At 58.2% G+C, this 27,868-nt stretch overlaps 1 protein-coding gene across 1 annotated transcript in view; it reads right to left on the bottom strand.

Moving 5' to 3' along the window:
* Positions 1-1,966: 1,966 nt before the first annotated feature.
* ATP11A (ATPase phospholipid transporting 11A) overlaps positions 1,967-27,868 on the bottom strand; it is a 45,772-nt gene continuing 19,870 nt past the window's right edge. Inside the window, exons 15-28 of the mRNA XM_068984381.1 lie at positions 26,842-26,915; positions 23,028-23,131; positions 20,598-20,779; positions 17,661-17,912; positions 16,398-16,572; positions 15,489-15,591; positions 15,094-15,239; positions 14,511-14,570; positions 13,927-14,054; positions 11,783-11,918; positions 6,314-6,379; positions 5,594-5,697; positions 3,472-3,637; positions 1,967-2,044 (exon numbers count right to left, since the gene is read on the bottom strand). Coding sequence (XP_068840482.1) covers positions 1,967-2,044; positions 3,472-3,637; positions 5,594-5,697; positions 6,314-6,379; positions 11,783-11,918; positions 13,927-14,054; positions 14,511-14,570; positions 15,094-15,239; positions 15,489-15,591; positions 16,398-16,572; positions 17,661-17,912; positions 20,598-20,779; positions 23,028-23,131; positions 26,842-26,915 — 1,774 coding nt within the window. The remainder of the gene's footprint in view (positions 2,045-3,471; positions 3,638-5,593; positions 5,698-6,313; positions 6,380-11,782; positions 11,919-13,926; positions 14,055-14,510; positions 14,571-15,093; positions 15,240-15,488; positions 15,592-16,397; positions 16,573-17,660; positions 17,913-20,597; positions 20,780-23,027; positions 23,132-26,841; positions 26,916-27,868) is intronic.

Below are 27,868 nucleotides of genomic sequence, written 5' to 3'. Positions count from 1 at the left end.
GCCGCTCCCTGCCTGTCCCTGCGTCCCCGTGTGTTCTGCCTGTCCGCCTGCCTTCCTGACCCTGTCCCTGTCCACCCGCCTGGCTTCCTGTCTGTCCCTCAGTCCCTCTGTGCCTGCCGGGCCCTGTCCCTTGGCCCCATCTCCAGTCAAACAAAAGAATCCTGGCCTGAAGCTAGAATCCAGAGGTTTGGGCGTGGCAGGGGTGAAGGCCAGCGAGGTCTCGCTTCTCTAGTCTGAACACAGGCTTTCCAGTCAAGCGGTGTGAATTTTCCAGTGGCTCGGAAGAAGGGAACTGCAGGAGCCAGAGAAGCGCGCAGCTGGAGGTGCAGATGCCCCCTGGGCACGCGCGATGTTGGGCACACAGATGCCCCTGGCTAGGTGCAGTGTTGGGCACGCAGATGCCCCCTGGGCACGTGCGATGTTGGGCACGCAGATGCCCCTGGCTAGGCGCGATGTTGGGCACGCAGATGCCCCCTGGGCACGCGCGATGTTGGGCACGCAGATGCCCCTGGCTAGGCGCGATGTTGGGCACGCAGATGCCCCCCGGCTAGGCGCGAGGGGCTGCGGGCGAGAGGTGAAGCAGACTAGTGCTCAGGTGGCTGCTCTTCGCGGGAGTGGAAACACTCACAGCTGTGCGTGCCCATGGATGTGGACAGAATCAATGCACACGTGTATACAGATGCCACACATGTGTGCATACACGCACACGTTTACATGCATGGCCTCTGTGGTTTTCACTTTAATAGGACGGATGAAAAGAAAAAGCCGCCCATCCCAAATGCAGCGTGTTCCATGGAAGCACTAGCCAAGGGTCTGTGCCTCCAAAGTTTGGCCGGAACTGGCTGGTTTTGCAGCAACACCGCATGGACGCCACGTGTGCTGGGCACTAGCTGCGAGCGCCCGTGAGGGGCTGGCCGGCCTCGCGGTCAGAGCCTTGGCCACGGACACCCAGAGCTCAGAGCCCTTCACCAAGCAGCAGAGCCCGGCTTCTGCAAAGGCTCGGAAGCAAACCAGCTCTCAGTAAACCCCATCAATCGTCAGAGGATTTATTTTTAGTCCAGAGTTGGCGTGATTTAACTGGTTTCACGAGCACCTCCTGTGACTTATTAAAATGTTCCTAATAATTTCTCCTAAATGTCTTCAAGTGTGTAAACAGTGAGATAAAATTCTGTAGTTTATTCTAACAAATTCTGATGCCCCAGATTAGAAAAATATTGATTGCCAGTAATTACTTGAACTTAAAATATGAACAATTATTAAAAGAAAAAAAAAGGCCTTTTTTTTTTCTTGAGGCATTTTCCTATTAAGCACGCTGCCTGGTAAAGCAGTAACACCAGGCACAGGCCTTCAACGTGTGCCCAGTGTGGGTACACAGAAGCGGAGGATCGGGACACAGAGGACTGAGGACAGATGTGTGTCCTTGAAGCCTTGGCTCCAGGCGAGAAGCCTCCCATCCTGGGTGGTGCAGAAAACGGTGTGCTCCTGAGAGAGAACCACAGATGCCTGAGGCACAGGTGGAGTCTTTTTCCAAAAACAATCATCCATTTTAAAAGAAATGAGAGGGACTTTGGTGAGACAGCTGACCCCAAACACGCCTGTCCCGGCTTGTCCGAAGTCTAGGGGCCCCGCCAGAGGCCGCCTCTCCCTGGGCGTGGTCCCGCCAGTCCCTCGGGCCCCACATGAGGGACAGCGAGGACCTGCCTCTGGGCCCCAGGGCAAGGCCAGCGCTGACCCAGGAGCTGCCCCTGCCGCGCGGGGACCAGGACCGGCTTCACAGCTGCCACCCGGCCAGAGGGGCGCTGAGGCTCCCCAGGGAGGCCCCGCAGCCTTGTGGGTGGAGACAGCCCAGCGCCCGCAGCCCCGGAGGGCCTGTGTGCGCGGCTCCCGAGCTTCACCGTCAGCCCTCCATGGTCCTCCGATCAAGTCCCAAACATGCAGAAAGACAGAAAAGCGTCACCTTGTTCCGTTAGAAAGTCAGACTGCTGGAAGTCTGAGAAAGCATAAAGACGGTGGGCTGCTCGACAGAAAGGCACTGGTTCCTAGTCTGCCGGTCCCAGAGGTCAGAGGTCAGAGGTCAGGAGGCCATGCACATCGTTTGCAAACAAGATTTGGGCAAAGAGGCCGGAAGATGAAAGGAACCAGGAAGGGAAGAGACAAGAAAAGGCAGTGAGTCGGGGGTCGCCCCTGGAGCCCCTGCGGCCCGTGGAACCCTCCCGAGCGCTCCTGCCCCGCCCTGGGATGGCCTGAGGTCACGGAGCCGCTCTCATAAAGTCCGGGCCGGCTCTAAGCCCTCTGCGCCCCCTGGCTGGGCACCGCGGGCAGAAGCTGAGATCAGCCCCAGGGGTCCGAGAGCTCACCTGCCTTACTGGTCACCTGCACGGCCCGCCCTCCTGTCACTCACACCTGCGGCCCGCCCTCCTGTCACTCACCTGCGGCCCGCCCTCCTGTCACTCACCTGCGGCCCGCCCTCCTGTCACTCACACCTGCGGCCCGCCCTCCTGTCACTCACACCTGCGGCCCGCCCTCCTGTCAGTCAGACCTGCGCCCCGCCCTCCTGTCACTCACACCTGCGGCCCGCCCTCCTGTCACTCACACCTGCGCCCCGCCCTCCTGCCACTCACACCTGAGGACACCTGGTGCTGCAGGTGGGCAGGGCATCCTGCAGGACGGGGGAAGGGGTGCGGGGAGGGGAGGGAGGGGGTGCGGGGTCACAGGGGTGTGGGGTCACGGGGGGAGGGTGTACAGGATCACAGGGCTGAGGGTATGCGGGGTCACCGGTGAGGAGTTGTGGGGGTGAGGGGTCACAGGGCGAGGGGTGTGGAGTCACAAGAGCGGTGTGGGCAGGGGGAGGAGTGCAGGGGTGAGGGAGTGAGGGGTGCGGGGTCATAGGGGTGAGTAGGTGTGGGATCACGGGGTGAGGGGTCACAGGGGTCACCGGGGTGCAGAGGCGGGGGACGTCCGGCCCCTGGGAGCTCTCTAGAAACTCCAGGTCACATCTCTGTTTGGACTCATCTGGGCACCCTTAGCGTCTCACCCATCTCCTGAATCCAGAGTTCAGCTTGTTGGTGTCCCCTCGGGAGCACGGAAAACCACCACCCTACCTACCCATGACCAGAATTTCCCAAAATGAGTGCTAAAGTTTGAGCCACATTTCCATCCCTAAAAATAAAGCAATTTTACCTTCGAAATAAGGATTAATCAAAAAAACTTGTTTAGGCTCACACAAAATAATTCGCCTTTTGTATTGGCTTAATCTTTTTCTCTTAATCTTTTCCTTATTTCAGGGACTACCTGTCCAAGTCTAAGCACTGGACATTTAGTTCAGGTGTAAAATCACACGTCACCATGGAATCCCTTAGTAACACTGGACAGACCACCTTTCTTGCTGCCTCCCTGGGGCCCCCCACGGTGCCCCCCAGGCTGCAGGCCCCCCCACGGTGCCCCCAGCTGCGCCTCCTGCCCCGAGGGTACCTGCACTCTCTCGATGGCGCTGGGCCACAGCTGCCTGCACAGCACCTTCTTGAGCACGTCGGGCAGCAGGCTGACGGTGACCAGCAGGACGATGGCCAGCCAGGCGGGGCCGCTGGACAGCATCTGTATGAACACGTAGTACATCCTCTGATAACTGAGGAAGGGCCTGCAGTGTCCAGGGAAAGAAAACCACAGCACGGTGGCCGATGAGGAGCCGGCGGAGACCCCCGCGCCCCGCATGCAGGGCCATCTGCCCTGGCGGGGTCCGCGTCCATCTCTGACGGTCACCGTCCACCCGCTGCACTCGCCACCGGGTCACCAGGGGGGCCTCTCCCCATAGCGCTGCGTGATTTGGCCCTGAAGGCCAGGTTCGAGCATGAGACGAGGAGGGGAGGTCTACGAGGTCATTCCAAGCGGGGAGCAAGCCCCAGAAGCTCAGCTTCAGAACAGCAGGGAAGACGTTTACACATGAGACAGGGGGCATTGCTCAATACCTATTAGTACAGAGAAGACCGTGTTCTCATCAGCAGAATGGCTAAACACAAGCTTATGCCAAAATAGTTTTAAAAATTTCTATAAAAATACAGAGAATGAAATGACTTCCCTGCCAGGCGGGCTAGGAATGCCTTTGGAGATGGGCAGTGAAGTCAAATAGTCCTGTCTGACCCTGTGTGACCCCACGGCCTGTAACCCGCCAGGCTCCTCTGTCCATGGGGTTCTCCAGGCAAGGATACTGGAGCGGGTTGCCATGCCCTTCTCCAGGGGATCTTCCCTACCCAGGAATCAAACCTGGGTCTCCCACATTGCAGGCAGATTCTTTACCATCTGAGCCACCGGGGACGCCTTAGAAACGGGCAGTGACCGCACTAAACGTGAATCTCACGGCTTCATGCTCCAAAGCGTCCAGGCCCAGGAGCTGGCTGGGGGGTTTCTGGGGAGTCTTTCTCATACACAGCCGCTTGGAAAGCTCACTAGAGCTGCGGGATCTCTGGCCAGGAGTCGGGTGGCTGGAAATCCACCGAGAGCAGGTCTGGTTTGGCCGACATGTAATGCGCGGACTGGCCACTGGGGGTCAGCAGTGGAGCGGGCCACTGGGTGGACGTCCACACGGCAGCCTCCACGCGGGGACCGGATGGACTAGGGGCCTCTCCCTGGGGCTGGGGGCCGCCTGCCCTTCCCCTCGAGCCCTGGGCAGCAGTGGGGAGGCCAGGTGGATGGGACACTGCTTCCAGCCTCACATTTGGGCGGACCTGGGCCTGGCTCACCGCCCCCAGCCACAGTTCTGCTCAGGGTGTGCTGCGCCCGAGGAGGGGGGCATCACAGGAGCCCTGCACGCGTGAGAGGCGGGAACAAGCGCCCGGGCGCCAGGTGGACATGCCCGCCTGGGACGTGACCTGGGGGAAGGGCCGAGGAGCACGGTGGGCCCCGGGGTTCTGAGGGGTGAATAGGAGCCCACCAGGCCGGCCACTTAGATGGGACACCCTGGGCAGAAGGGACAGTGCGTGCAGAGGTGCGCTCATGACAAACGCAGCTGCTGCCTGCCCGTCAGGACCGATCGCTGGGTCAGTCTCTGTCCACCCCTAGGTAGACGTTCAGCTGGCAGCACGGTGACCTTCCGCAAAGTGCAACTGGTCTCTGTGGCTCCTCTGTTTAAAACCTTCCACGGCATCCTAACGGTCTCTGGGGGAGCCTTCCTTCTGGGCCTGCCTTGGGGCACCTGCCTGAGGGGCTCCCTTCCTTAGGAATGACGCTGCCTCAGCCCAGTGCCCCGAGCACTCACAGGATGAGGTTAGCGCTTTTCTCCCAAGTTTCTGTTTAAATAACAGCTTTTCTGGGGAAGCCGTCCTCGACTTTGGATGGGTCCCTTTCGGAGGATTTGGCCTGTTCGTCCCCTGTCACGCTCGTGAGGCAGCGTGTCTCCCCTGGGGGAGGGAGCAGAGACCACCCCGACTCATCCCTGTGGGCCCTGGGCCCTGGCGTGAAGCCCCTCCTGCACACGGCAGGCACGCAACCCAGACCCGCACGCGGGAACAAGGTGGTGTGGATCTGAGCTTTCGGGCCTCGGTGAAAGATGCCGCGGGACTGGTGACGTGACGGTGCTGAGAAATCATCAAATCCGTACCAGACGACTCCTCCCCAGAGGAGGGAAAAGACGACGTAGAACAGCAGCGACCCCCAGATAACAAAGTGGTTTATCCAGGTCCAGTAGTGGGTGTCCAGCGCCAGCTGAAGAGAGACCAGGCGGTCAGTAGTGGGGCCACCGGGCCCGTCGGCGTGAGCCCGGGGAAGGAAGCCGGGGCGGGGACAGGAAGCAGAAACAAACCCCTAACTCCAGCCAGAGCATCGGCAGGGGCCTGTGTGGGAGAAACAGCCCAGATTCCAGAGAAGGGCTCCCCAGGCCCACCCTGCCCTCAAGTGCCCGGACCCCGGGGTGGGGCGGCCCCTGCAGGAGGTGCTACTGCCCAGGACACGGCTCTGGGACTTCCTTCCTCACTCTCCAACCCAGGCTGGCAGGATTTGGGACCTTCATGACGATTCTCCACGAAGAGTCTGACTTGACTTTAAAAACGAGCTGAGTTTTCCACAATACCTTTGTTTCAGTTAAAGTGTCCTTTGACTATACTAGGGGTGGGGCTGCTTGCCACGTAAAAGCAGTCTAACCCCAGTCCTCTCACACAGAAAAGGCTGTGGGATTTCCCTCCTCCCCTGCTGTGTAATTCTGAGCTCGCCCCTCGGGGCCGAGGCCACGCCAGTGGTGGGGAGAGGACCCCGGCAGGCCAGGGGCAGGGGCACCGGGTGGCCGACCGTGCCTGGAGGAAGCACGTACACTCAGGGAAGCTACCTTCAGGGTGACCGTGAACACCATCACCGTGAACACCAGGGTTCCGAACGTCCAGTTCCCAAGCACCTGCGGAGAGAAAGCCCAGCCACCTCTTATTAACGCAGACTGCCTCTTCCACACTCGACACAAGCATCCGAGCATCCCACCCACCCATCGCCTGCTCGCCCAACCCCAGAGACGCAGGGACCTCCTGGTGTCGCCGCGATGGGGGGCAGGCCGCACCCAGGCCTCCGGCCCCCGGCTCCAGCAGCATCTGTGGGCACCCAGTTCTTCCTAGGCCACCCGAGTCTCCCCCTTGGCGCCCCATGAGCCAGATGGGACACCCTGAGAGCTGGAGTCTCGGTGTGCACAGCACCCACCCTGCTCCTCCAGCCGTGCTTTAAGCAGGCGAGACCTTCAGCCCATCGCCCCACTCAACTTGCTCTGCGTGGCCAAAGCGAGCCTTAGTGGGATGTGTCTGTCCTCTTTCCAACTCAAAACCCTAAGGGCTCAGACGACAAACCGCGGTGGCATTTTCCTGGGGCAGCATCACCGGTCGGGGGGTGGCCCGTGGGGCCACAAAAAGGGAGGGGGGAGACAGGACAGAGCTGCACAGAGGCCAGGGCAGGTCCGAGGCCAGAGCCCCGGGCACACGGCGCAGCCCCGGAGAGACGCGGCCCCAGCCAGCGGGAAGGAGACAGCACGCTTCTCACGCAGAGACGCAGACGCAAGCAGAAGGAAGCGCCGGGCACGTGAGAGTCTATCCCAGGGACAAACCAGCCTCTTGGACACGCTGCCTCTGGAGAGCTGGCGGGCCCAGGTCCCGTTTGTCAGGTCTGTGAGCTGTGCCTCTCAGAAAAGCTCCTGCTCTCCTTTCAGAAGGCACACAGCTGCACGCCACAAAGCGCGAGAAGCTGGGACCAGGGTCCGTTGTCGACCAAGGAAACATCCCTACAGGCGCTCACTCCAGGTGAGCGTGTGGGTGTGCGGTTAGTGAAGCAGAATCCACTTACAGAATATTCTAGCAGAAAAACCGAAGCATTAGGACTTTTGTAGGAAACGGACCTAAGGACCCTCACCGCTTGATTCACCATCATGACCAAAACTGGGCTCAGTGGCTCTCGCCAGAAGGGCGTCTATCCCGAGCTGGGGACGCCTGCCATGCCTGGGGACCTGGTGGCCAGGGGGGCACTGGCCTCCAGCAGGCAGGGGCCAGGGGTCTGCACGGCCCCCATGGTGACGTGTCCAGGCTGGGAACCCCCCAAAGATGCGCTCTGCCTTCAAGACTTACCGCTGGGGGCAGGAAGTGAGGTCGGGCGGGCCGTGCTGGGCGCACCCAGCAGGTGCAGGAGGCGCCCGGGTCCTCTCCCTGGAAGCTGCCGTTTTCAACCGAAAGCAGAGAGTGACGGTGCAGGAGGCGGCAGCTCTGAACCCCCCGGGACCCTCAGCTGGGCAGCAGGAGCCCTGGGTCCAGCCCTTCGCCTCCTTACGCCCCAGGCCCCTGTGTCTGTCACCCCTGCCGGGTGGGAACCCTGAGATCCCCTAAAACATCAGAGAATGGGCGCATGGGCCTAGGGACGTGGGGGGCGGCCGTCCCAGCTCACGGGGACGTGGCCACGTAACACTCCAGGGGCTCGTCCAAGCTCCCTCACCTATGGGAGAGCTCGGGCCGAGACGCTCAAACCATCTGCCCTCATCTCTACGCTCTTTACCAGGGGCCCCACTGGGGTCCAACCCTCTCTCTCCAAGGGTCGTCCAGAGGAGGGGACTTTTCCCAAGCGAGGTCAGTTCCCCAGTCCCCAGTGAAGCCCTACGTCTGGTCTGATTTCCTAAGTAACACTGTGTCCCCTGGGGAGGCCACACGGGTGACACTGCCATCCACGGGCGTCCCCTCATCCCTGTGGGGGCGCCAGGACCGTCGGGGCCGCGTGGGGAGACGAGGCGGTGCCGCCCTGGCCCCGCCCGCCGGCCCACACCCGGCTCCTCTTCACGCTCTTTTCCCTGAGACCGAGGGCTCTACAGGGGGTTTTCCCGCTTGTAGACGTTCTAAGGCCCAGACTGAGTCAGCTTTTATGTGTGAGACGATTCCACGACAACACGTCCTGTTTCCTGAAGGTCGCAGTGGCAGGACGTCTCTCACGCTCGCGGAACGCCTCTCACGCTCGCGGGACGTCTCTCACGCTCGCGGGACGTCTCCACGCTCGCGGGACGTCTCCACGCTCGCAGGAACGCCTGTCACGCTCGCAGGAATGCCTTTCACGCTCGCGGGACGTCTCTCACGCTCGCGGGACGTCTCCACGCTCGCGGGACGTCTCCACGCTCGCAGGAATGCCTTTCACGCTCGCGGGACGTCTCTCACGCTCGCGGGACGTCTCCACGCTCGCGGGACGTCTCCACGCTCGCAGGAACGCCTGTCACGCTCGCAGGAATGCCTTTCACGCTCGCGGGACGTCTCTCACGCTCGCGGGACGTCTCCACGCTCGCGGGACGTCTCCACGCTCGCGGGACGTCTGTCACGCTCGCGGGACGTCTGTCACGCTCGCAGGAATGCCTATCACGCTCGCAGGACGTCTGTCACGCTCGCAGGAATGCCTATCACGCTCGCAGGACGTCTCTCACGCTCGCGGAACGTCTCACGCTCGCAGGAACGCCTCTCACGCTCGCAGGACCGTCTATGACGCTCACAGGACGTCTCTCATGCTCGCTCTGCGTGCCAACTCGGACCCTCGTGGAGCCCCGAGCGGCCCTGTGCTCAGCCACCAGACAGGGCTCCTGGGCCGGCTCTCGGAACTTCCTGGCTTCTATTACTAGGCACCCTGAACTTTCAAGCAGCCACCTGGGAATGTCCTGCTGCTCAACTACAGTAAAATCACTGCCTTCTATTCTCATCTGCGAAACAGCGTGGCTCTTGTCTGTGAGGAAAATACTCCAAACTTGAATTTCTGTTGCAAAGGTCGTCAGCGATTCTGTCGTTCTTTCGATAGATCCATGAACATTCCTGAGTGGAAAGAGGTCTCAGCGGTCACCTCCTGACCATGCCACCAAGACGCGGCCTCCTTGGAAGGGCAGCTGCCGTCACCGAGCACCAGCCGCCCGAGGTTGCGCCGGACTCACAGCTCTGTTTGCAGCTTAGTTTGAATGACACAGAACCAGCTGATAACATGTTCTCAGTTCTGTGGGCGATCCAACCCTCCCACCCGCCGGACACACAGGAATCATCTAAGAATCAGCAGTCTGGAACAAGAAGCCACCTCTGGGTCCAGACTCCGACCACCGACGCCCTGCGCACTCAGCCGGGCCTCCACACTCCTGGGGACAAAGGTCCGCCCTGGGCCCTGCGGGCCTCGCACCACTTAGCACTGGTCTCGCTCTCATACCTCTGAGTCTTTAGGTTGCCCACAGTCCCCTGAGCACCAGCGACCCAAGGCCCAGCAGTGGACAAAGGCCCACGTCCAGCTCCTCCTTCGCAGGACTGTCCTGCCGGCTGCTTGCTGACGTCACTGGGCGTCCCAGGGGCGTCTCCCGTGACAGGCGGTGCGTGACTCACGCAGGTTCTATCCCCTGGGGCCTCAGTGCTCGGGGTCTCCACCGACTGGGGGCTTCTCTACTTCCGTCTCCCTTCCTGTCATCGTTCCAGGTTCTAACCAACACTTCTGTCCAAGATCAGCTGAGCAAAGGCACTCAGCTGCAGGGTGGAGGGAAAGGTGCTTGAGAATCTCAGGAGAGATCCTCTGGACGCTGGGATTCAGGTCCTGGAGTGGCTCAGCGCACCCTCGTGAGCGAGGGGCAGAGAGGCAGGGGCTAGCAGGAGGCCTGGCTCCCAGGAAGGACCTCAAAGCCAGCCGGGCCGGCACCTCTGACCACAGAGCAGCTGGACGACACGCGGCCCCCGCCCAGGTCTGCGCCCGAGGCTGCCCGGTGACCCGCGTCCACGTCCAGGGAGTGTGCCCTGCCCACACACACACCCGCCGTCTGTGGGCTTGCGGGACAGGGCTGACCACGCCACCTCCTGACGTGAGAGCTGCGCTCTCGGCAGCCTCATGGACTAAACACGCACCCCGGCTTGCTCTAACTCCCCGCCATCTCCCCGCGTCTGCCTGAGCATCCGTCTGCTCGACTGTAACTCCAGGAAACTGTCCAGCGGGAGGGGCGACTGCAGGGGGCGAGGGTGACGCCCGGAACCGGGACCTCGGTTCTCGGGACACGGAGCCCGAGCTCTGCGAGATGCACACGGGTGCGCGCTCAGCGCTGGCCCCAGGGAGAGCTCCGTGAAGACGCAAAGAACCGGAGATAGCGCGAGCCAGCCCCACCGTCGCTGGCGGCACCCGAGGACCACTCAGCTAAAACCAGGAGGACAAAGGCTCTAACAACGCAAAATTTCAGAAAAGTGCCGAAAGGCTCTGGAAACCCTCAGTTTAGTAAACGCTGGTCTAAGTCACAATGAGAGACAACAGCCCTTTTCAGCCACAAGAAAACAGGAACAGAGAAATCAATGGGCAAACAAGTTGCCCAGGACACACAGCAAGACTCAGAACTTCAGGCCAAACACACAGAGGGAGGGAGAGATAGAGAGAGGCGCCCCGTCCAGCAGGACGAGCAGGGGATCCCTGCTCAAAGCCCCCTTCTGTTTCCTTGTTCCCGGGACACTGGACTGGAAGCAGGACGCCCGGGGCCATGGCCTCCCGACTCCAGGCAGCGAGGGGTCGGCCACGTTCAGAGCATCCCCCGCACCCCCATCCCGCCCCGGCCGCACCCGCCTGTGTGTCTTCCTACTCATTTAGGGCAAGAGAAGACCACACAGATCCAGAAAACACCGCTGACACGGCGGGCGATCCCGGCTCGGAAATACAGGGAGAAGTGACCCAGGTAGACACACACGGTCTCTGGGCCGGCCTTGCTCCTACAGACATGGGGGGACTAGCCAAAGGCGTCTCTACTGACAAAGCACACAGAGGGGGTCACGCTGGAAAATATTTTCGAGAAATATTTTATTCGCACTCAGAAACAGAGGACACACCCACAGATGTCTTACCACGTGTGTGTTGCTGGTCATTATCTGAGAGTGGGAAGGGAGCCGTGGCAGAAAAAAAAAAGCGAGATACAAATAAAACAACCCCCAGAGATTATGCAAAAACCCAGAGAGCTGCGTCTATCAGAAACGACACCGTAAACTGCCCATCGCTAAGGAAACAGAACTTAAGCTAAGGACGTGAACAAACGCTAAACAGGGTTAAATACCAAATTATTTCCCAAATTAAATAAGCCACGTCTTGATGACTGAGTTGGACCCCTAGATAAACAACTGACCGTGAAACAAGCTATAAAGGCTGGACCCCGCCCACCCCGAGAGGGTGTCCCTACAGTCGGCAGGCCCCCGCCATCGGGTCTGCCCCATCTGCGGCGGACACCCAGAGGCTGACCCCGCAGGCTGTGCCGAGCTTCACCCCCAGAACCTGCAGCCCCGTCGCCGCGGCCCAGCCCCGCACGAACCTGCCCATTGCTGGTCACAGTCGTGTTTTCAAACATGAAGTAAGCACCGAAGAAAAACACCAGCGCGTCGAACAAGCCTAAGAGCGTCCAGTAGATAAATGCGCGCCAGCGGAGGAGCGCGTTCTTGGCGATGTCCCTGGGGAAGGAAAGGGTGGGGACGCGTGAGGCGCCCACCTGGTGCCTCACCACGTCCCGGGTCCCCTGACCCACTGAGGGCCTCGGGACGGCAGAATCAGGGGCCGGGGGGGTGCCAGGAGGATGCGGCCCAACCAACACCCACTCAGCCGAGCTCCAGCATGGGGCCTGTGAGCCCCTGGGCCTCCCGGTCCCCGCCCGTCTGTTCTGCTCTCGGCAGACCCCGACTCCACCCACCCGCTGACCGGCATATGCTGTGAGCCCGCAGAGCCGAGGGGTGCAGGTGAGCCTGAGGTCTGCACACCCCCAGGCCACACGTCACACTCTGCGGCTGCTGGACACACCGCCTGCCACTGCTCTCAGGACCACACCTGGCCCCGGGAGAGCCTGGGGCAGCTCACAGCATGCAGCTGTCCTGGCTGAAACCACCGTGGTTGGAGCGACTGTGCGGGGTGACGGGAATGTCCCAGCTGACATGGGGGAGCGGCCAGCATGAGCATGGAGCAACCGTGCACGGTGACGGCAACATCCCAGCTGACATGGGGGAGTGGTCAGCAGACACTGGCTTGAGCGCCCTGGCAGCAAGAGGCTTTTCAGATGTAGCGCTGCGCTACCCAGGGACCTTCCTGGACAATTCCTATTTGAATGTTTTATTCCTCAAAGTGGACTGGAGGCTGCCATGGGCAGAAAGAGGGCGGGGCCCACACGCCTGCTTCCGGAAGTAAGAACACAGGGCGCGAGGCACCCTGGCACCCACTGGTGACGAAGCGCGACGGGCCTCCCTGAACCTGTCAGCTCAGCTCAGGAGGAGGCGTGCAGGACCCCCCCAGCAGTGCGTCTGAAACGGGCTGAGTTCGCCTGTTCCCTACACTTCCTCCCGTATTGCCAGATGCACAGGACGATCCAGGCTTGCTCTTCTCTCACCTGCAGGGATGACCGGGACAGCAACACTCCCAGATCTCATTTATGGCTGACCTCTCTGGCGAAGGCCATGGGGCTGGCAAGGTGTCCTGACTGTGTGGGTGGAGGACCACACACGTGAAAAGCTTGCACAGAATTAAGTGCACACTCACATGGGCACACAGGTGCACAGAAACAGGACCAGTGACACCGGGGCAATGCCAGTGTGAGGGGTGGGGTGGGGTGTCGGGACCCAAGCTGCGACCCTGTCCTGTGCTTCCGCAGGTGGCCAGTCAGATGTCCCCACGGGGGACTCCAGATAAAACCACCAGGGAGTCTCTCTACTCTTTCTTACAACCACATGCTGAGTCGCTCAGTCGGGTCCAACTCTGTGCAACCCTCTGGACTGCAGCCCATCAGGCTCCTCTGTCCGTGGGACTCTCCAGGCCAGAATACTGAGTGGGTTGCCATGTCCTCCTCCAGGGGAATCTTCCCAACTCAGGGATGGAACCCTGGTCTCCTGCTTTGCAGGCAGGTTCTTTACCAACTGAGCCACCTGGAAAGCCCCTTACAGCCACACGTGCATCTAAAGCGTTCTGGAAATAACATGTCTAATGTAAAAAGCCACAATAAGAGCAGCACATTGACACAGCCAGAGACTCTGGGGCGCAGCTCTAAAACAGCAGAAGAATCTTTTCCTTGTTATAAGAAATACTTCTCAGCAGAAAAGAGCGCCCTGAGATCAGCCCTGTTAACTTTCTTGCTCCCTGAATGGAACCTACTTGACTCTGCCAGGATCCACCAGGGTCAAGGGGGTAGACACTGTCATCTCAACTTCTTTCACAAGGATCACAGGGAAACACAAACTGGCTTAATGTGTACATTTCAAATGTAGCATGAATCCTCTCTGTCTAAATTTGGAGAATATTCACTTAAGCCACACTGCTTCCTGTGTGAAGGGAAGAACCTTCTGAGGAATCGTGTGTGTCGGCTACCTCTGGATGGTCTGGGGTTTTGTTTTTATGTTTCTGGTCTTAAAGGACTTCAGCCAGGCGCGATCTGCAGGCTGCCTGGTCCTTCTGGCGTCTCCGGCGCGGAGCTCGCGGTACCTGTAGAGGGCAGGGTCCCTCTTGAGCGTGTCCATGGCGACGTGCTGCTCCATCAGGCTGTACAGCAGGATGGGGAGGGAGGTGAAGCTGATGTTGTACAGCGTCAGGTAGGCAGTGTCGTACAGGGTCTGTGGGGCCGGGAAGCGTGTGAGATCAGCGCCCCAGCACCTTGGCGAGGTCTTCGGGGAACTTGTTTAAATATGCACATGTATTTTTCCTCTGGAGAGGCCCACAAACTCGAGAATTCTCAAAAACACACAGAGCCACTCTTTCACAGAGACTGAGGGGCCAGGACGTCTTCCAAAGCATCACGATGCCGACTGGCCAGGGTAAATGGCCGACCCCACCCAGTCCTGCCACTGCAAACGTGCAGCAACAAAAAGACGCATGCAGGTCTGCAACTCGGCCTGCGTCTTCAAGCTTCCATTTCCTCCGGTCTGGCTGCTTCAGGTGAAAGCAGGTCAGTGGTGGGATGGGGGTCACCTGGCCTGCACGCCCCGCCGTCCACCCTCCGCCCACCATAGCCAAACTCGGGGAGAGTGGGTGAGGCTCAGGGGAGCTCGACCTCAGGCCTGACGACTCACCTGCTGTGAAAACCCACAGAAGAACTGGTATAAAAACTGAGGGAAAATGAAGCAGACGTTCTGAAAGACAAGCCACGTGCCTGTTAGTTCAAGGGCGCAGCATAAGGGGTGTCACCGGGTTCCTAAGAGGCTGACCCGTGACACACTCCACCCTGGGCAAAGCACCCCTCATCCTCCAAGACAGGCAACGACTCTAAAACTCCTCTCTCACTTCAGGGGCCCCCATGGTGCAGCCGGGACCAGGCCGGTCTCCCCGAGATCAGAGCAAAGGGGAACTCCTAACAGAGAAAAGAGGAGGCACCCTGGGCATCACTGTGGACAACGAGGAGGAACTCATTCAAGGAATGGTGAAAGAACGGCCCTTCCTCAATCTACTACAGTGCGGCTCTCAGTGGTTCTACATTCAGCTCTGAGAGAAGAGGGCTGGGCGCCTCCTCCTGGGAATCCTGCCATGGAGCCCTTCCTTCTACTCGGGGACAAGTCACCCCTGTAGCCTTGGGGCATCACGGCTGGCCAGCCTTTCACCCAACCCATCACGCACCCAGAGATGGTGAGAGGAGCGGCGGTGGGAGAGCCTTCCTACCTTATAAAAGAAGTACTGCACAAGCTCGGATATCCTAATATAATAGAGATGCCCGTGAACCAGCAGCATCTTCTTTAAATGCTTAAACTTGGGTATCGCGTAGTCGCTGTTCCTTGCAGCCTGACGACCTTCCTTCCCAATGACGCCTGCAAGAAGGGAGCGCACACGCTGCATCGGCCCTCCTCTGCCCCTTGCAGGTGGACACGGGATGGGCAAAGCAGGGTTAGGCTGAGCCATTGCTGTGGGCTTCCAGCCCCGAACGCTCTGCGTCACAGGCGTGCCTTAAGTGTGTGTCTGAACCCTACGGTCCTGCCTTGTCTGTGTCCCCGCTGGTCCAGCTGAGGGACAAACCCTGGCCACTGTGAGAGGCAGGGGGGCAGAGCCCAGGGGCTCACCGATGCCCACGTGGGCCTCCAGGATCATGCTGACGTCATTCGCGCCGTCGCCAATTGCCAAGGTGATCGGGTGCTCTTTCGAAAACTTGATTAACTTAACGATCTGGAAAAGAAGTGAACGCAGACTTTCTCATCTCTGTTTTATTTGTGCAAAGGTCAACCACTAACTAGGCAGAAATGACAAAGACGCCAAAGCTAGGCAAGGAAGATGAAACAATTAAGTGCTTAAAGTGAATTATTATATTCAGTACATTTTATCCATACAGGATAAAGTCTTTTTCATTCAAAAGTGAAACATACTTAAGCAGCTAAGAAATGAATGCAGGAAGATGAGAGGAGAAGGCTGAGGGGGAGGCTGAGGACAGAGACAAGAAACCCACGGAGCCATTTTCAGGGGCTGCCCCACTCACTCAGATGTGGGGCAGGCAGACCTAAATTCGGGCAGGGGCAGTGTGTGAACGCTGCACTCCGTTAGAGGATGGTGCTATGCCAAGCTGCCTTGTATCAAGCATCTATTTTTGAAAATAAGCTGTTCTTTCAATTTTCAAATTTGTCATGTGTGCAAAACCAATTCTGATAGCTCAATGAAATGAATAATTTCCAAATTTTCAGTCTGTTTCTTTATAGTCTTTTTTTCCCTATTTATGTGCATAAGTATAATGTTCCATGATGCAAGACAGAAAAGATGAGGGAAACTGCGGCTTGTCTTCCTGATTCAAGACTGAAGCACTAATTGGTCTAAGAGTTTGAGAAGTCACTTAACCCAAAAGGTAACATGTCAAGACAAAACAGCACCCTTTGTTCCATTCTGGACATCACTACACAAGGCTGAAGCCCCACCCCTAGCACGCCTCCTGCAGCCCCGCCCCCAGCACACCTGGGCCTCCTGCAGCCCCGCCCCCAGCACACCTGGGCCTTCTGCAGCGGGGCCATGCGGCAGCAAAGCACAGCGCTGCAGTTCCGGCAGATGTCCAGGAACAGCTCGCGGTAGTTGCTGGAGCTCCCGTCCTCCCGAGGCTTCATGATCAAGGACAGCGCGGCTCCGTCGATGATTAAGCCATAGTCCTGCATGTCGGCCGAAAGTCTGTCAGGCCACAGAAACCAGAGACGTCTCTCAGTAACCAGGTCCAGAGATTCGAGGAAACCAGCTACTCTAGGGGATGCCTATCCATGCTACAAATTCAGGAACAAGGATTAAGAAAGTGGGTTTTCTTCTTTAGTCAATAATAAGACCGTCTAGGCTCGGGGCTGCAAGACCTTTGACTACATTTTAAAACTGTATGTGAACTTAATGTTCTCATTTCACTAGGGCAAAGCAAACAACAGTTACAACTGTGGATTCTTGGGCAGGTCGCGGTACAACAGCGGGAGAGCGTCTATCCTGCCGCCCGGACAGAGCGACCTTTCCTCCCGACCCCCAGGCACCTCAGCCCCACAGTCCTGATGGCCACAGCTGGGAACTCCTGCTGCTCTGCCTGTCTTGGGAAGAATGCGGTCATGATACTTCTCTTTGCTGGCTTTCAAAATTACAAGGAACATCTCTAAGCCCCAAAAGGAATTCTGCAGACCAGGTAACGGGAAATAGCTTTGTACTATTTATGAATGAATAATTTTAAATTCGTGTATGATTAGAGAGCCCCATTTGCTTCTGCTAAGTTAATGAAAATTTAAGTTCAAATAGAGTCTTATCTCAGATCGTGCATCGAAGACCAGCAAGGAGAATGTTGATAAAATGTGCATAAATTGGTGACCATTCTTGGAAAAAACAACTCTTGTGTACTGACTGTTTTGTCTTACTTGACAAACGACCATGTGTTATTGTCCCCCGACCCCAACTCTGGCAGAGGCCCTGAGGAATCCACAGCGTGGCCCCCGGGTGGAGCAGAAATAGGTGGGCATCACCTCACACACGACAGTGTGTAAATCAATGAATCAAGCCTCTGTGTATCCTCTATCGGCAGTCTGCAAGTGAGCATGGGCGTGCGCACACACACACCCTCTACGCAGAGACACATCACAGTTGCTGAAAAGACAAGGCTCTGGTCAGGATCCCGACCACGGGACGCTGCCAGGGGCCAGAGGACAGACCTGTGTCCGCACAAGGGAGTGCAGGCCACCGCCCTGCCCGTGGAGGCCGCCCCGCCTCTTCGAACGCCCGGGACGCCCACCTACCCTGAGAAGTTGTCCCGGGTGAGGCTGGCGCTGCAGCGCAGCACCGTCTTGCTCAGCTCAAAGAGCACGTCGTGCAGGCTCTGCTCCTCCAGCCGCTTGGTGGTGACCTCGAGCAGCTGCGTGTTCCTGCGGAAGAGCTTGCAGGCGTAGCAGGTGGCAGCCGCCGTCTCCATCTTGTCGCCCGTGAGCACCCACACCTTGATGCCCGCCTTCTGCAGCGCCTCGATGGTATCAGCTGCCTTCTCCTGCAGCCTGGGGGCGGGGGGCATGACACACCATCATCAGCACGGACCAGCGAACCAAGCTGGAGAAGTCCAAGGACTTGGGGTCTGCTACCCTGTCTTGATTTTCACCCCCAAGTTAAAAAGCACCCTGGTGCTGACCTGTGATTTACTGTGAAGGACCTGGAGCTTTTCCCAGGTGGCTCAGATGGTAAAGAATCTAACTGCAACACCCCAGGTTCAACCCCTGGGTCAGGAAGATCCCCTGGAGAAGGAAATGGCTACCCACTCAGGTATTCTTGCCTGGAGAATCCCACGGACAGAGAAGCCTGGCAGGCTAGAGTCCACGGGGTCGCAAAGAATTGGACATGACTGAGCGACTAACACTTTGACTTTCACTTTTGGCATTAGCTTTTTACAACAAAGCACTTCCTGACCCCAGATAATCCACAGGGCCTAATACTAAGGAGCAAAACGGCATTTGCTGAGCACACACTTTTCTGTCTGGCAGGGCTTGCTGCTCAGAGAAGATCGGGGGCAATTATAAGGAGGCCCCGCACAAGCACCAGCCAGGGACTGTCAGAACCAGGGAGAACGGGGCCTGGCGAAGAGGTGGCGTGCGCCCCCTTTTCTCTGCGCGTAAAACGTCCTAATTTTGCCTCCTGTCCAATTGGAGCCCAGGGTCGCCTGAAGACCGTGAAGCGGGAGGATGCCGGCCGGGCCCTGGGACTGGCGGACTGGCGTCACAGGCTCCCTCAGCGCCAGGCGCTGCAGGAAGCACTTGCCTGAGACGTCCCGCCTTTGTCAAAACCTCCGGGAGGAGGAGCGCGTGATGACCCTGTTCTACACGTGGAGAACACAAAGCCTGCAGAGCTCACACTACGTGCATGAGGATGAACGGCCCTCTTGGCCTTGGTCCGGCTGTCCTGCCGTCCACGGCAGTCTGACATCGCAGCCGTGCCTGCCTCATGGCGGGGCTGGAGGTGGGGAGGGCAGGCCTGGTGGCTGACAGGCGTGTCTCAGGGCTGTGTCATGCCTCTGTCCAGCGCCGAGAGGAGGAAAGGAAAGGGAAGGATTCTAACTCGGATGATCTGGGTAGAAGCCGGTGGAAACTTCCTACTGTTCTAGACACAGAAAAAACATCTGTGATTTCATCACTGTTTTAGGAAAAAGTAAATGAGGTCCAAAGGGATCTGTAAAGGCGCTGGCCAGAGATTTTAAAGGAACAGCTTGGGGTCAAAGCCACCCCCCCTGCATCCCGGGGGCCCGCTCTCAGCGTCCTGACGTCCCAGCTCCCCACCGAGGCCAACAGCTCCCACAGCCCTCGAGAGGCCCTCGGCGGGCGAGGGTCCCTCCGCCCATGAGAGCCTCCCCCTCCCCCCTACTTCCTCCAAAGACCAGTCCCCCCTCCCCAGACAAGCAGCCCCCTCCCAAACACCCTCCTCATCCTCACACACGACCCGTCACCAAGCCGCCCGTGACCGCAGCTGCTCTGTGCTGAGTGAGACGTGCTTCCGGGAGCAGAGGGGTCAGGACTTAAGAGCAAAACCAGCCTGCCGGCCAACTGTCTGCTGAGACTGAGGACCCGGGGAATGCCGAGCCGCAGGAAAAACCGAGGTTTCTGAGACCAGGATCTAAATCCTGGACCAATAGAGACCTCCAAGACTTTTAAACTGAGGGGCTTCCCTGGTGGTCCAGGGGTTAAGAATCCGCCTGGCAACGCAGGGGCCGCCGGCTGAATCCCTAGTCTGGGAAGATGCCACGTGCCGTGCCGCAACTGAAGCTGTGCGCCACGGCCAAGGCTGCGCTCTGGAGCCCAGGAGCCGCGGCCACTGAAGGCCCTGCGACGAGAGAAGCCCCCGGAGTAAGGGCCACACACCTGTGGCGGATTCATGTCAATGTAGGGCAAAATCAATACAGTATTGTAAAGTAAAAAAATTAAAAAAGAACCACACACCACAAAGAGAGGGCAGCCCCCACTCACTGCAACTAGAGAAGGCCCTCGCACAAAGCCACGAGGACCCGACACAACGAAAATAAATAAGTATTAAACGAACACTTTCAAACTTGATGGGAAACAGAAGCTCAGTAACCTCCTGAAGTTTCTGTCCCATGCCTTTAAGTTGCAGGGTTTTTTTCTTTTCTTCAAAATAAACTATAATCTGTCCCTTTCACTGTGTTCTTCAGACAACAGTAGACAGAGGGCTCCTTCCTGTCCCCCATGCAGAGCTGGGACAAGTCAGTCCTTCCTGTGCAGAATCTTGAAAATCTGTAGCTGGTAATCTGAGCAGCTATTATGGTGAGTTTTTGCAATGTTCTACTTAATTATTTTAAATTTCTTCACTGACTCATGACAAAAACTGTTAAGGTCTAAAATGTTTACACTTGAATTTGGAAAGAGCTAGGGACTCATTTAGGAAGAGAATTAGTTATTGATTCCAATCTAAAGAAGAACTGAAAAACAGCCCTGTATCTTGACTGTTCATAACTAGGTGTGGAAATGCTGGCATTCCTGGTTTCTTCTGGAAAAATGTGACTTACAGGCCTCTTACTGGTGGAAAGTCAGGTATCACCCAGGCCTGACCCCTGCACGCTGTCACCCAGGGCAACTGGAGAGCCTGCCCAGCCTGACGATGCCCCCATCTCCAGCCCTGGCAGCTCCCGCTCCCCCTTCGCACTATCACAGTTTTTGAGAATAAGCGAGGGGCGTCTTTACCGGTCCTCCACGGCCGTAGCGCCCAGCAGGACCAGATCTGTCTCTATCTGCTCGTAGGCTTCTGCTAACTTCTTATCTCGGTCCTGAAGCGCCACCTTGGCGGCTTGCAGCAGCTTGCAGATGCCTTCGTACTCTTCCGGGACGAGCCTCTTGTAGGCCACACACAAGGTCCGGAGCCCCTCCTGCCAGACACACAGCAGCACTGACCGTGAGCCCGAGGGTCACTCCCGGAAGCGTTCCCAACGTCCGCTCTCCAGCTGCGGCGACCAACCGGGGAACCAGACAGCCCCCCCCACAGCGCCAGTCGTCTGCAGCTGAACTACTCACGTGCACGCTGAATACACACAGTCAGGATTGACCAATCGACTGGGAAGTGTTCAATCAGACTAGGAAGCATGGGAGCACGTAATGCAAACCAGGGCCACCGAAAGGCAAGACTTCAGTCATAAAAGATAAGGGGGTAACAATCCAGAGTTGTCCCAGAATATGCAGAACTGGAGTGAACAGTCAGCTGGAGCTTTAGAAATACACAGAACCTCGTTTGTCTAAGCAGATATGGGACTTCCCCACATGGAAACGTGGGGTGGAAATGCTCTTCTCTACTCCTCCTGCTAAGCACGGATACTACTGAAAGCCTAGACACTGTTTATAAAACAACACTGAAACCCAAAGCCAGACAACCATATTACAAAGAGAGGGAGTTAGGCACCATCTCTTACAAAGACGCAAAGGTCTTCGACAGAATTTCAGTAAACGGAATCCAACAGCATGTCCAAATGATTCTTTACACGACCAAGTGGGATTTATCCCAGGAACGCAAGGCTGATTCAACACACGAAAATCAGCGTGATAGACAACACAGATGGAAGAAATGAGGAAGATGTCACGCGATGAGCTCAACAGACGCAAAAACCAAAAAGCAAAAAAACGAATCCCAGCATCTGACGAAACCCAAGCCCTCTGCCTGATTCTTGTTATTTTTCAGTCACTCAGTCGCGTCCAGCTCTTTGTGACCCCATGGACTACAGCATGCCAGGCTTCCCTGTCCTTCACTCTCTCCCGAGTTTGCCCAAACTCATGTCCACTGATGACTGGCGATGTCATCCAAACATCTCATCCTCTGTCGCCCCCTTCTCCTGATTAAACCACTCAATAAACTAGCAGGGAAGGAGCTTCCTCAACCTGATAAAAGTCACACACGGAAACTCAGCCAGCATCATACTCAGTTGGGAAAGAGTGAAAGTTATTCCCCCTAAGGTCAGGGACAAGGTAAGGATGGCTGCTTTCCCACTTCTATTCAACATGGTATTGGCAGTCTTAACTAGAGCAAACAGGCAAGGAAAAAAAGGCATCCAAGTTGGAAAGGAGGAAATAAGGTCACCTCTGTTCTCAGGTGATAGGATTTTATATGTAGGAAACTCAAAGGATTTCACACACAAAAACACTGAACTAGGAACCGACGGACTCCGTAAAGGTGCAGAGTGCACAGTCAGCATCCAAAGCCAGCTGCACATCCCACACACTAACTCTCCAAAGAAAGAACAACCTCAGAAGCAAGCTGAGGAACCAATTCCGTTTACAACAGCATCGAAAGGAATAAAGCACCTAAGAATGAGCTAAGCCATGGGGGTGGGTGAAGGGCTCGTGGACCTAAAACTGCAATACGCTGCTGGGAGAAGTCACGGAAGACCTGAGCAGGTGGAATTCCAAGACGGTATTCCCACGATGGCAACACCGTCCACGTGGACGGCAGGCTCTGTGCAACCCTGATCAGGAGCCCAGTGGCATTTTGTGGGAAAGGGAAAACACACCCGAAAATTCACCTGGAATCCCAAGGGACTCGGAACAACCTACAATCCTGTAAAAGAATAACAAGGCTGAAAGATGGACTCACGTTTCCTGGTTTCAAAAGTCACGGGAAAGAGATACGCAACCAAAACAGTGTGGTCTTAGCATCCAGACAGACGGAGACCCGCAGAGCAGGCCAGGGAGCCCAAAAGGGGACACTTGCACATGCGGCCACGTGACTTTTCACAAGAACGCCAAGGCTGTCCAACAGGGAGAGAATAGCCTTGTTCAACCAACGGTCCTGAGACAAACCTCTGCTGTCCTAAGAACAGACTGTGCTCGCTTCAGGTGAAATGTGGAAGAAAGCCGAACAGGTGAGGTCACAACACAAAGTGCCAGTCCCTAGAGGTCCTCGGGACGAAGACCTCCTCTCTCCAACAGCATCACACTGTGCTTGTCTTTCTGGACGCGGTGCACCCCCTCCAACCACGAAACGCCAACGGAAGGCTGCGGGGGCGGTGCCCCACTGGAGGGGACGCGGCTGGGCCCCCCGCAGTGCGCCCTCCTGCCGCCCAGCACGCCCTCCACCCCCCGCCACGGGAGAAGAGGCACGAGGACCCCCCCAAATCCCAGGCGTCTCACCACCGCATTGCGCTCCACTCTGGATCGGATCTGGTCCACTTTGCCTTCTATCACTCGGGGAAATATGGAAGAATCTGCTCCTTTGCAAAACAGGTAAATTTCTCCTAGAAAACGAGGCGAGAAGACTTTCATTGACTCACACTATGGGGAAGACGGAGATATCCTTCAAACGATGCTTTTATTAAAAACAAAACCAGGGGCACCAGTGCCAAGGCTGTTGCAGAAATTTCGACAGACCCGTTGACCTGTCAAGTCGGGAGAACGGCGAAGCCTCGGACTCCCGCCCCCGCAAAGCCTCATCTTATTCCAACAACCCCAGCGTCCCAGGGACGTCGGGAACAAGGACACTGGCTCCGGGCAGCCTTCCTCCCGTCACTTCCACCAGCTCCCTGGCAAGGATGCGAGTGAGGGACGAACCGCCACAGGACCGGGCTGGGGGGTTGGGCGTAAAGACACAAGGGTGCGGCCGACCCCAAATGGGCAGTGAGCTGCTGGGGCACCGGACGTGACCATCGGACCATCCTCTGTGTGCACGACAGTTACGAGAAGCGTCTATGATACTATCCCCACCCCCGACCTGCTGCCGCAGCCACTTCACACATCAGTGCTGGGGGGCAGGCTCCTCCCCCTCAAGGTGGAAGGCTCTCCCTTAGTCAGGTCGGGATGAAGGGCACATGGCCTCCACGCCGACCCTCAGGCTGCTGGCACCGGGGCTCTTCTTTTTCGAGGAATCTCTTGCCTGCAAAGCACACGGCTCTGCTCATGTAACCACCGAGGGGCTTGTCTCTGGGACCTGGGTCTCTTCCGAATTTGTCTTCAGACAGAAATCTCGAACACCGAGGAGAAGCCTGCACACTCTCGGCCCTTGACCCAGGACTCCTGGTTGTGCGCCCGCCAGCCTGGCACGGAATCCTTGCGGGCGCCAGCTGTGGTTTTCCACGCAGTGCTCACACGTCACATGACCCAGAACAAGTTCTGTGCTGCAGCCAACTCTGCATGGCGATGCAGTCGTTAACAGTAATTCTTTGTCCTAAAAAATCCCAGAGGACTCACGGTAATGGCTTGTGAACGACTGCGATTTCCCACCATCCTGACCTGTCTTCCCTCTGTACCCGCTGGAGTGTGAGATGCGTTTAGCCTAAAGCTGTGGTCAAGCAGACAGAGAGCGTCCGGAGTGCACGGCAACACGTAAGGACCGGAGAGACGGCACTGGGCAGCGGCTTTAGCCCCTGCCGCTCCGGTCTCGTAAACGACTGGGAGGTGACGCCTCCAGAGCAGTGCACACACACGGCTGTGACCGACTGGGCGGGCACTGGGGTCAGGCAGCGCCCGTGGCTGCAGCGGCTTTCGGGGCGGGTCGCTGAGCTCCGGGCCGAAGGGGCTCTGGTCTCCGTCCTGCCCAGGAGGCCGTCACTCTGTGCGGCCGGTGTCAACGCCGGGGAGGAATCACTGCTTAGAGAAGAACTTCCTTAATTAACAGAGGAGGGCATGGCAACCCACTCCAGGACTCTCACCTGGAGAACTCCACGGACAGAGGAGCTTGGTGGGCTACAGTACATGGGGGGGTCACACAACTGAGTGACTAACACGTTCACTTTCACACTTTCTCTGATTAAACAGTCAGTGTCCCTGTGGAGCAACTGCTGCCGCGGAGGGCTCCAACAGCCCGGCCTCTCCCATGAAGCCCGGAGAGGTGCCCCAGGAAATCTCCTCGAGGAAAGGGCTTTCAGCAGCTCTCGGTTTCCGCACCCCAGTGCCTGCTCTGGGCTCAGCCACGCTGTTCACGGCCGAAGTGGAGCTGTTTGTGCAGATGCTGCGGTGCAGCCCCGAGTGTTAGCACGGTGCTCCAGGCGGCCCAGGAGAGTGTGCGCACAGGCGTGTGGGCGGGAGGGCGTCACTCTCCGCCGCGGTGGCCGTGAGGGCCAGCTCACAGACTGCCCCCAAGACAGTTCACCTCCTAGACTTCACATCTGTCCAGGGGGAGTCACAGGACAGGAGCGTGACGGTGTGAATCTCGGCAGGCAAACACCTTCGCCCTGGATGAGCCGAGCGCTCCCAGAGGCAGCACAGGCGACCGGGCACTCGTCTCCAAACACGAAGGGCGGTGCGTTTCCCACGTCCCGTCGACCCTGTGGCCACGTGTTGCAGGACCGTCGACATAAAGCACTTGAGCTTTCACGGTGCTCACTGGTGTGAGTCTCGTGGGTGGAGCTGTCACGTCTGACTACCGGTTGGAGGCGAGGGAGCCATGCGGGTCAGAGAACCAGCCCCGAGCTGCCCGTGTCCCCCAGGGCATGGCGCGTGGCTCCCGGGGTGCGGCTGAAGGACGGGCTTCAGCAGCCGCCCTGACGTCCCCACAGCTCGGCAGACAGAGCAGGCACTTCCGGTGAACACGGTGCCAGGACCCCGTGACGTGGAACCCTCCCACGGGCCCTCGGACCGCCTTCAGGCTGGCTCTGTTTACAGTTTCAGGGCAGCGGCTCCATCTGCCTGCTCGCCGGGCAGGTTTGCAAAGAGAGAAACACAGCCTGGTATGGTCTAGTTTCAAGAAACGAAAGCGAGTAGGACCCCACATCTCTTGGTAAGATGCCATGGGAAATGGAGTTAGCAAGCCGAGTCCAGCAGTATTCGCCGAGCGCCAGACACTGTAGGGGCGGGCATACTGTTGACCAAGTGTAGTTTCCTGCTCAGGACACCTGCAGCCCAGAAAGGGCGGGAGAGCTACAGTTTATCAGGCCGAGGAGGCCACGAAGGCCTCCGACAGGTGGCCACGGAGATGTCCTGGGAGAGGGTCTGAGGGGAGAGAGTCCAGACCAGGGGGAGACCTAAGGGGTAGAGTCCAGACCAGCGGGGAAGCGTCCAGACCAGGGAAGGGTCTGAGCGGGGAGATTCCAGACTGGGGGAGGGTCTGAGGGGGGAGAGTCCATCCCAGGGAGGAAGAGTCCAGACCAGGAGGGAAGAATCCAGACTAGAGGCGGGTCTGAGGCGGGAGAGTCCAGAGCAGTGGAGGGTCTTAGGGAGGAGAGCGCAGACCAGGGGTTAAGAGTCCAGACCAGGGGAGCCTCTGAGGGCGGAGAGTCCAGACCAGGGGAGGATCTGAGGGCGGAGAGTCCAGACCCGGGGGGATCTGAGGTGGGGGGTCCAGGCCAGGGGAGGGTCTGAGGGCGGAGAGCACAGACCCGGGGGGATCTGAGGTGGGGGGTCCAGGCCAGGGGAGGGTCTGAGGGCGGAGAGCACAGACCCGGGGGGATCTGAGGTGGGGGGTCCAGGCCAGGGGAGGGTCTGAGGGGGGAGAGCGCAGACCAGGGGTTAAGAGTCCAGACCAGGGGAGCCTCTGAGGGCGGAGAGTCCAGACCAGGGGAAGTTCTGAGAGGAGAGAGTCCATACCAGTGAGGAAGAGTCCAGACCAATGGAGGATCTGAGTGGGGAGAGTCCAGATGAGGGGAGGGTCTGAGGGCGGAGAGCACAGACCCGGGGGGATCTGAGGTGGGGGGCCAGGCCGGGGGAGGGTCTGCAGGCGCGGATGGGGTGGGGACCCAGGAAGCAGGCTGCTTTGTGTGTTTACTGAGGGGTCGGTGAGGAGCTGCCTCGGGCTGGGTCACCGGACTTCCCCTCCAGGGAAAATCCAAGGATGACTCAGCCAGCCTAAGATGCTGGGGCCCAAACGGGGCTGGAGGTGAACAGCTGGTGCAGATCCATGTGTTTACAGGGCGAACCAACGGTCAAAGCCTTCGAGCCTCACAGGCTTCGGGCATCGGAATAAAGCACAGCCACAATGGGCCATTTGACAAAGCGAAGCAAGAGAATCGTCTACCTGTAGCAGACTTGACAATCACACTCATTCGCCTTCTCACCGAGTCGAAACTCAAAATTTCCAGCAACTCAAACCTGAAAGAGATTGGACACTCGTTTGACAATCATCTTGCTCCATGAGTCACAGCATCTGGGTGACAGCGAGCCTCCCCTGCGGGTGACACGGCCCCTAAAGGAGCCGGTGGGCGTCAGCCAGGCCCGGCTGTGAGGCTGCCCAGGAACCCCTGGCGGCAGCAAGTGGTGCTGATGGTCTGAGAGCTGCTCTCACCCGCCTGCCCCGCTGGAGGCCAGGAGCCGGACAGCAGGGTCACGCCCTCCCAGGGGTCACACCACGGTGCCCGGAGGCCCCCACGTGCTCTGGGGAGGAGCCGCAGCTGACCTTGGCTGGAGAACCCAGAAGCCCCTTCTGGGGTCAAGGGCTCACCACCTCCCCCGCACCCTGGGAGTCTACTTTTCCAGAACAGAAATTTAAAAACCCCTTTCTTGGAGATCGTCACCAAAGGCTATATTCCTTACCAACTGCGCCCTCTCCACGACAGCCCACTAATGCCTATTCACCAAGGAGAGACGGACAACCCCATCATCCAAGTCAAAATCGAGACACACCACGTGTCCCGGGACCAGCACTGTCAGGCTGGACAGTGCCTGAAGGTCGATATGGAAAGTGAACCACCCCCCCCGGGCCATCCTGCTCAGTGTTTCTACAGGACCCTGCGCTCCACAGCCTGGAACAGGCTCTGAGGACGCAGGGTCCCGGGGCCACTCCGGGAGGAGGGCTGACGTCTTCCCTCCTGTTGGGGTCAGAGCATGGCTTCGAGGTGTCAGAACAGACTAGAAGGTTCCCGAACTCCAGCGGAAAAACGGACGCAGCATGGCTTCACCCAAGCCTGTCGGACGCTGCACTGCCACCCAACCTCGCCTCTAAGCGTCTGAGTCAGACTCTCCAGGCGTTCTGGCGAGGCTGCTGGGGTCGTTACCGAGAAGAGGGAGGAAGAGTCATGGGGTGCACAGAGAACTTGGTATTTTCC

The sequence above is a fragment of the Capricornis sumatraensis genome, chromosome 12, assembly GCF_032405125.1.
Source record: "Capricornis sumatraensis isolate serow.1 chromosome 12, serow.2, whole genome shotgun sequence".
Lineage (NCBI taxonomy): Eukaryota > Metazoa > Chordata > Mammalia > Artiodactyla > Bovidae > Capricornis > Capricornis sumatraensis.
This window is presented reverse-complemented; position numbering and strand designations above follow the sequence as displayed.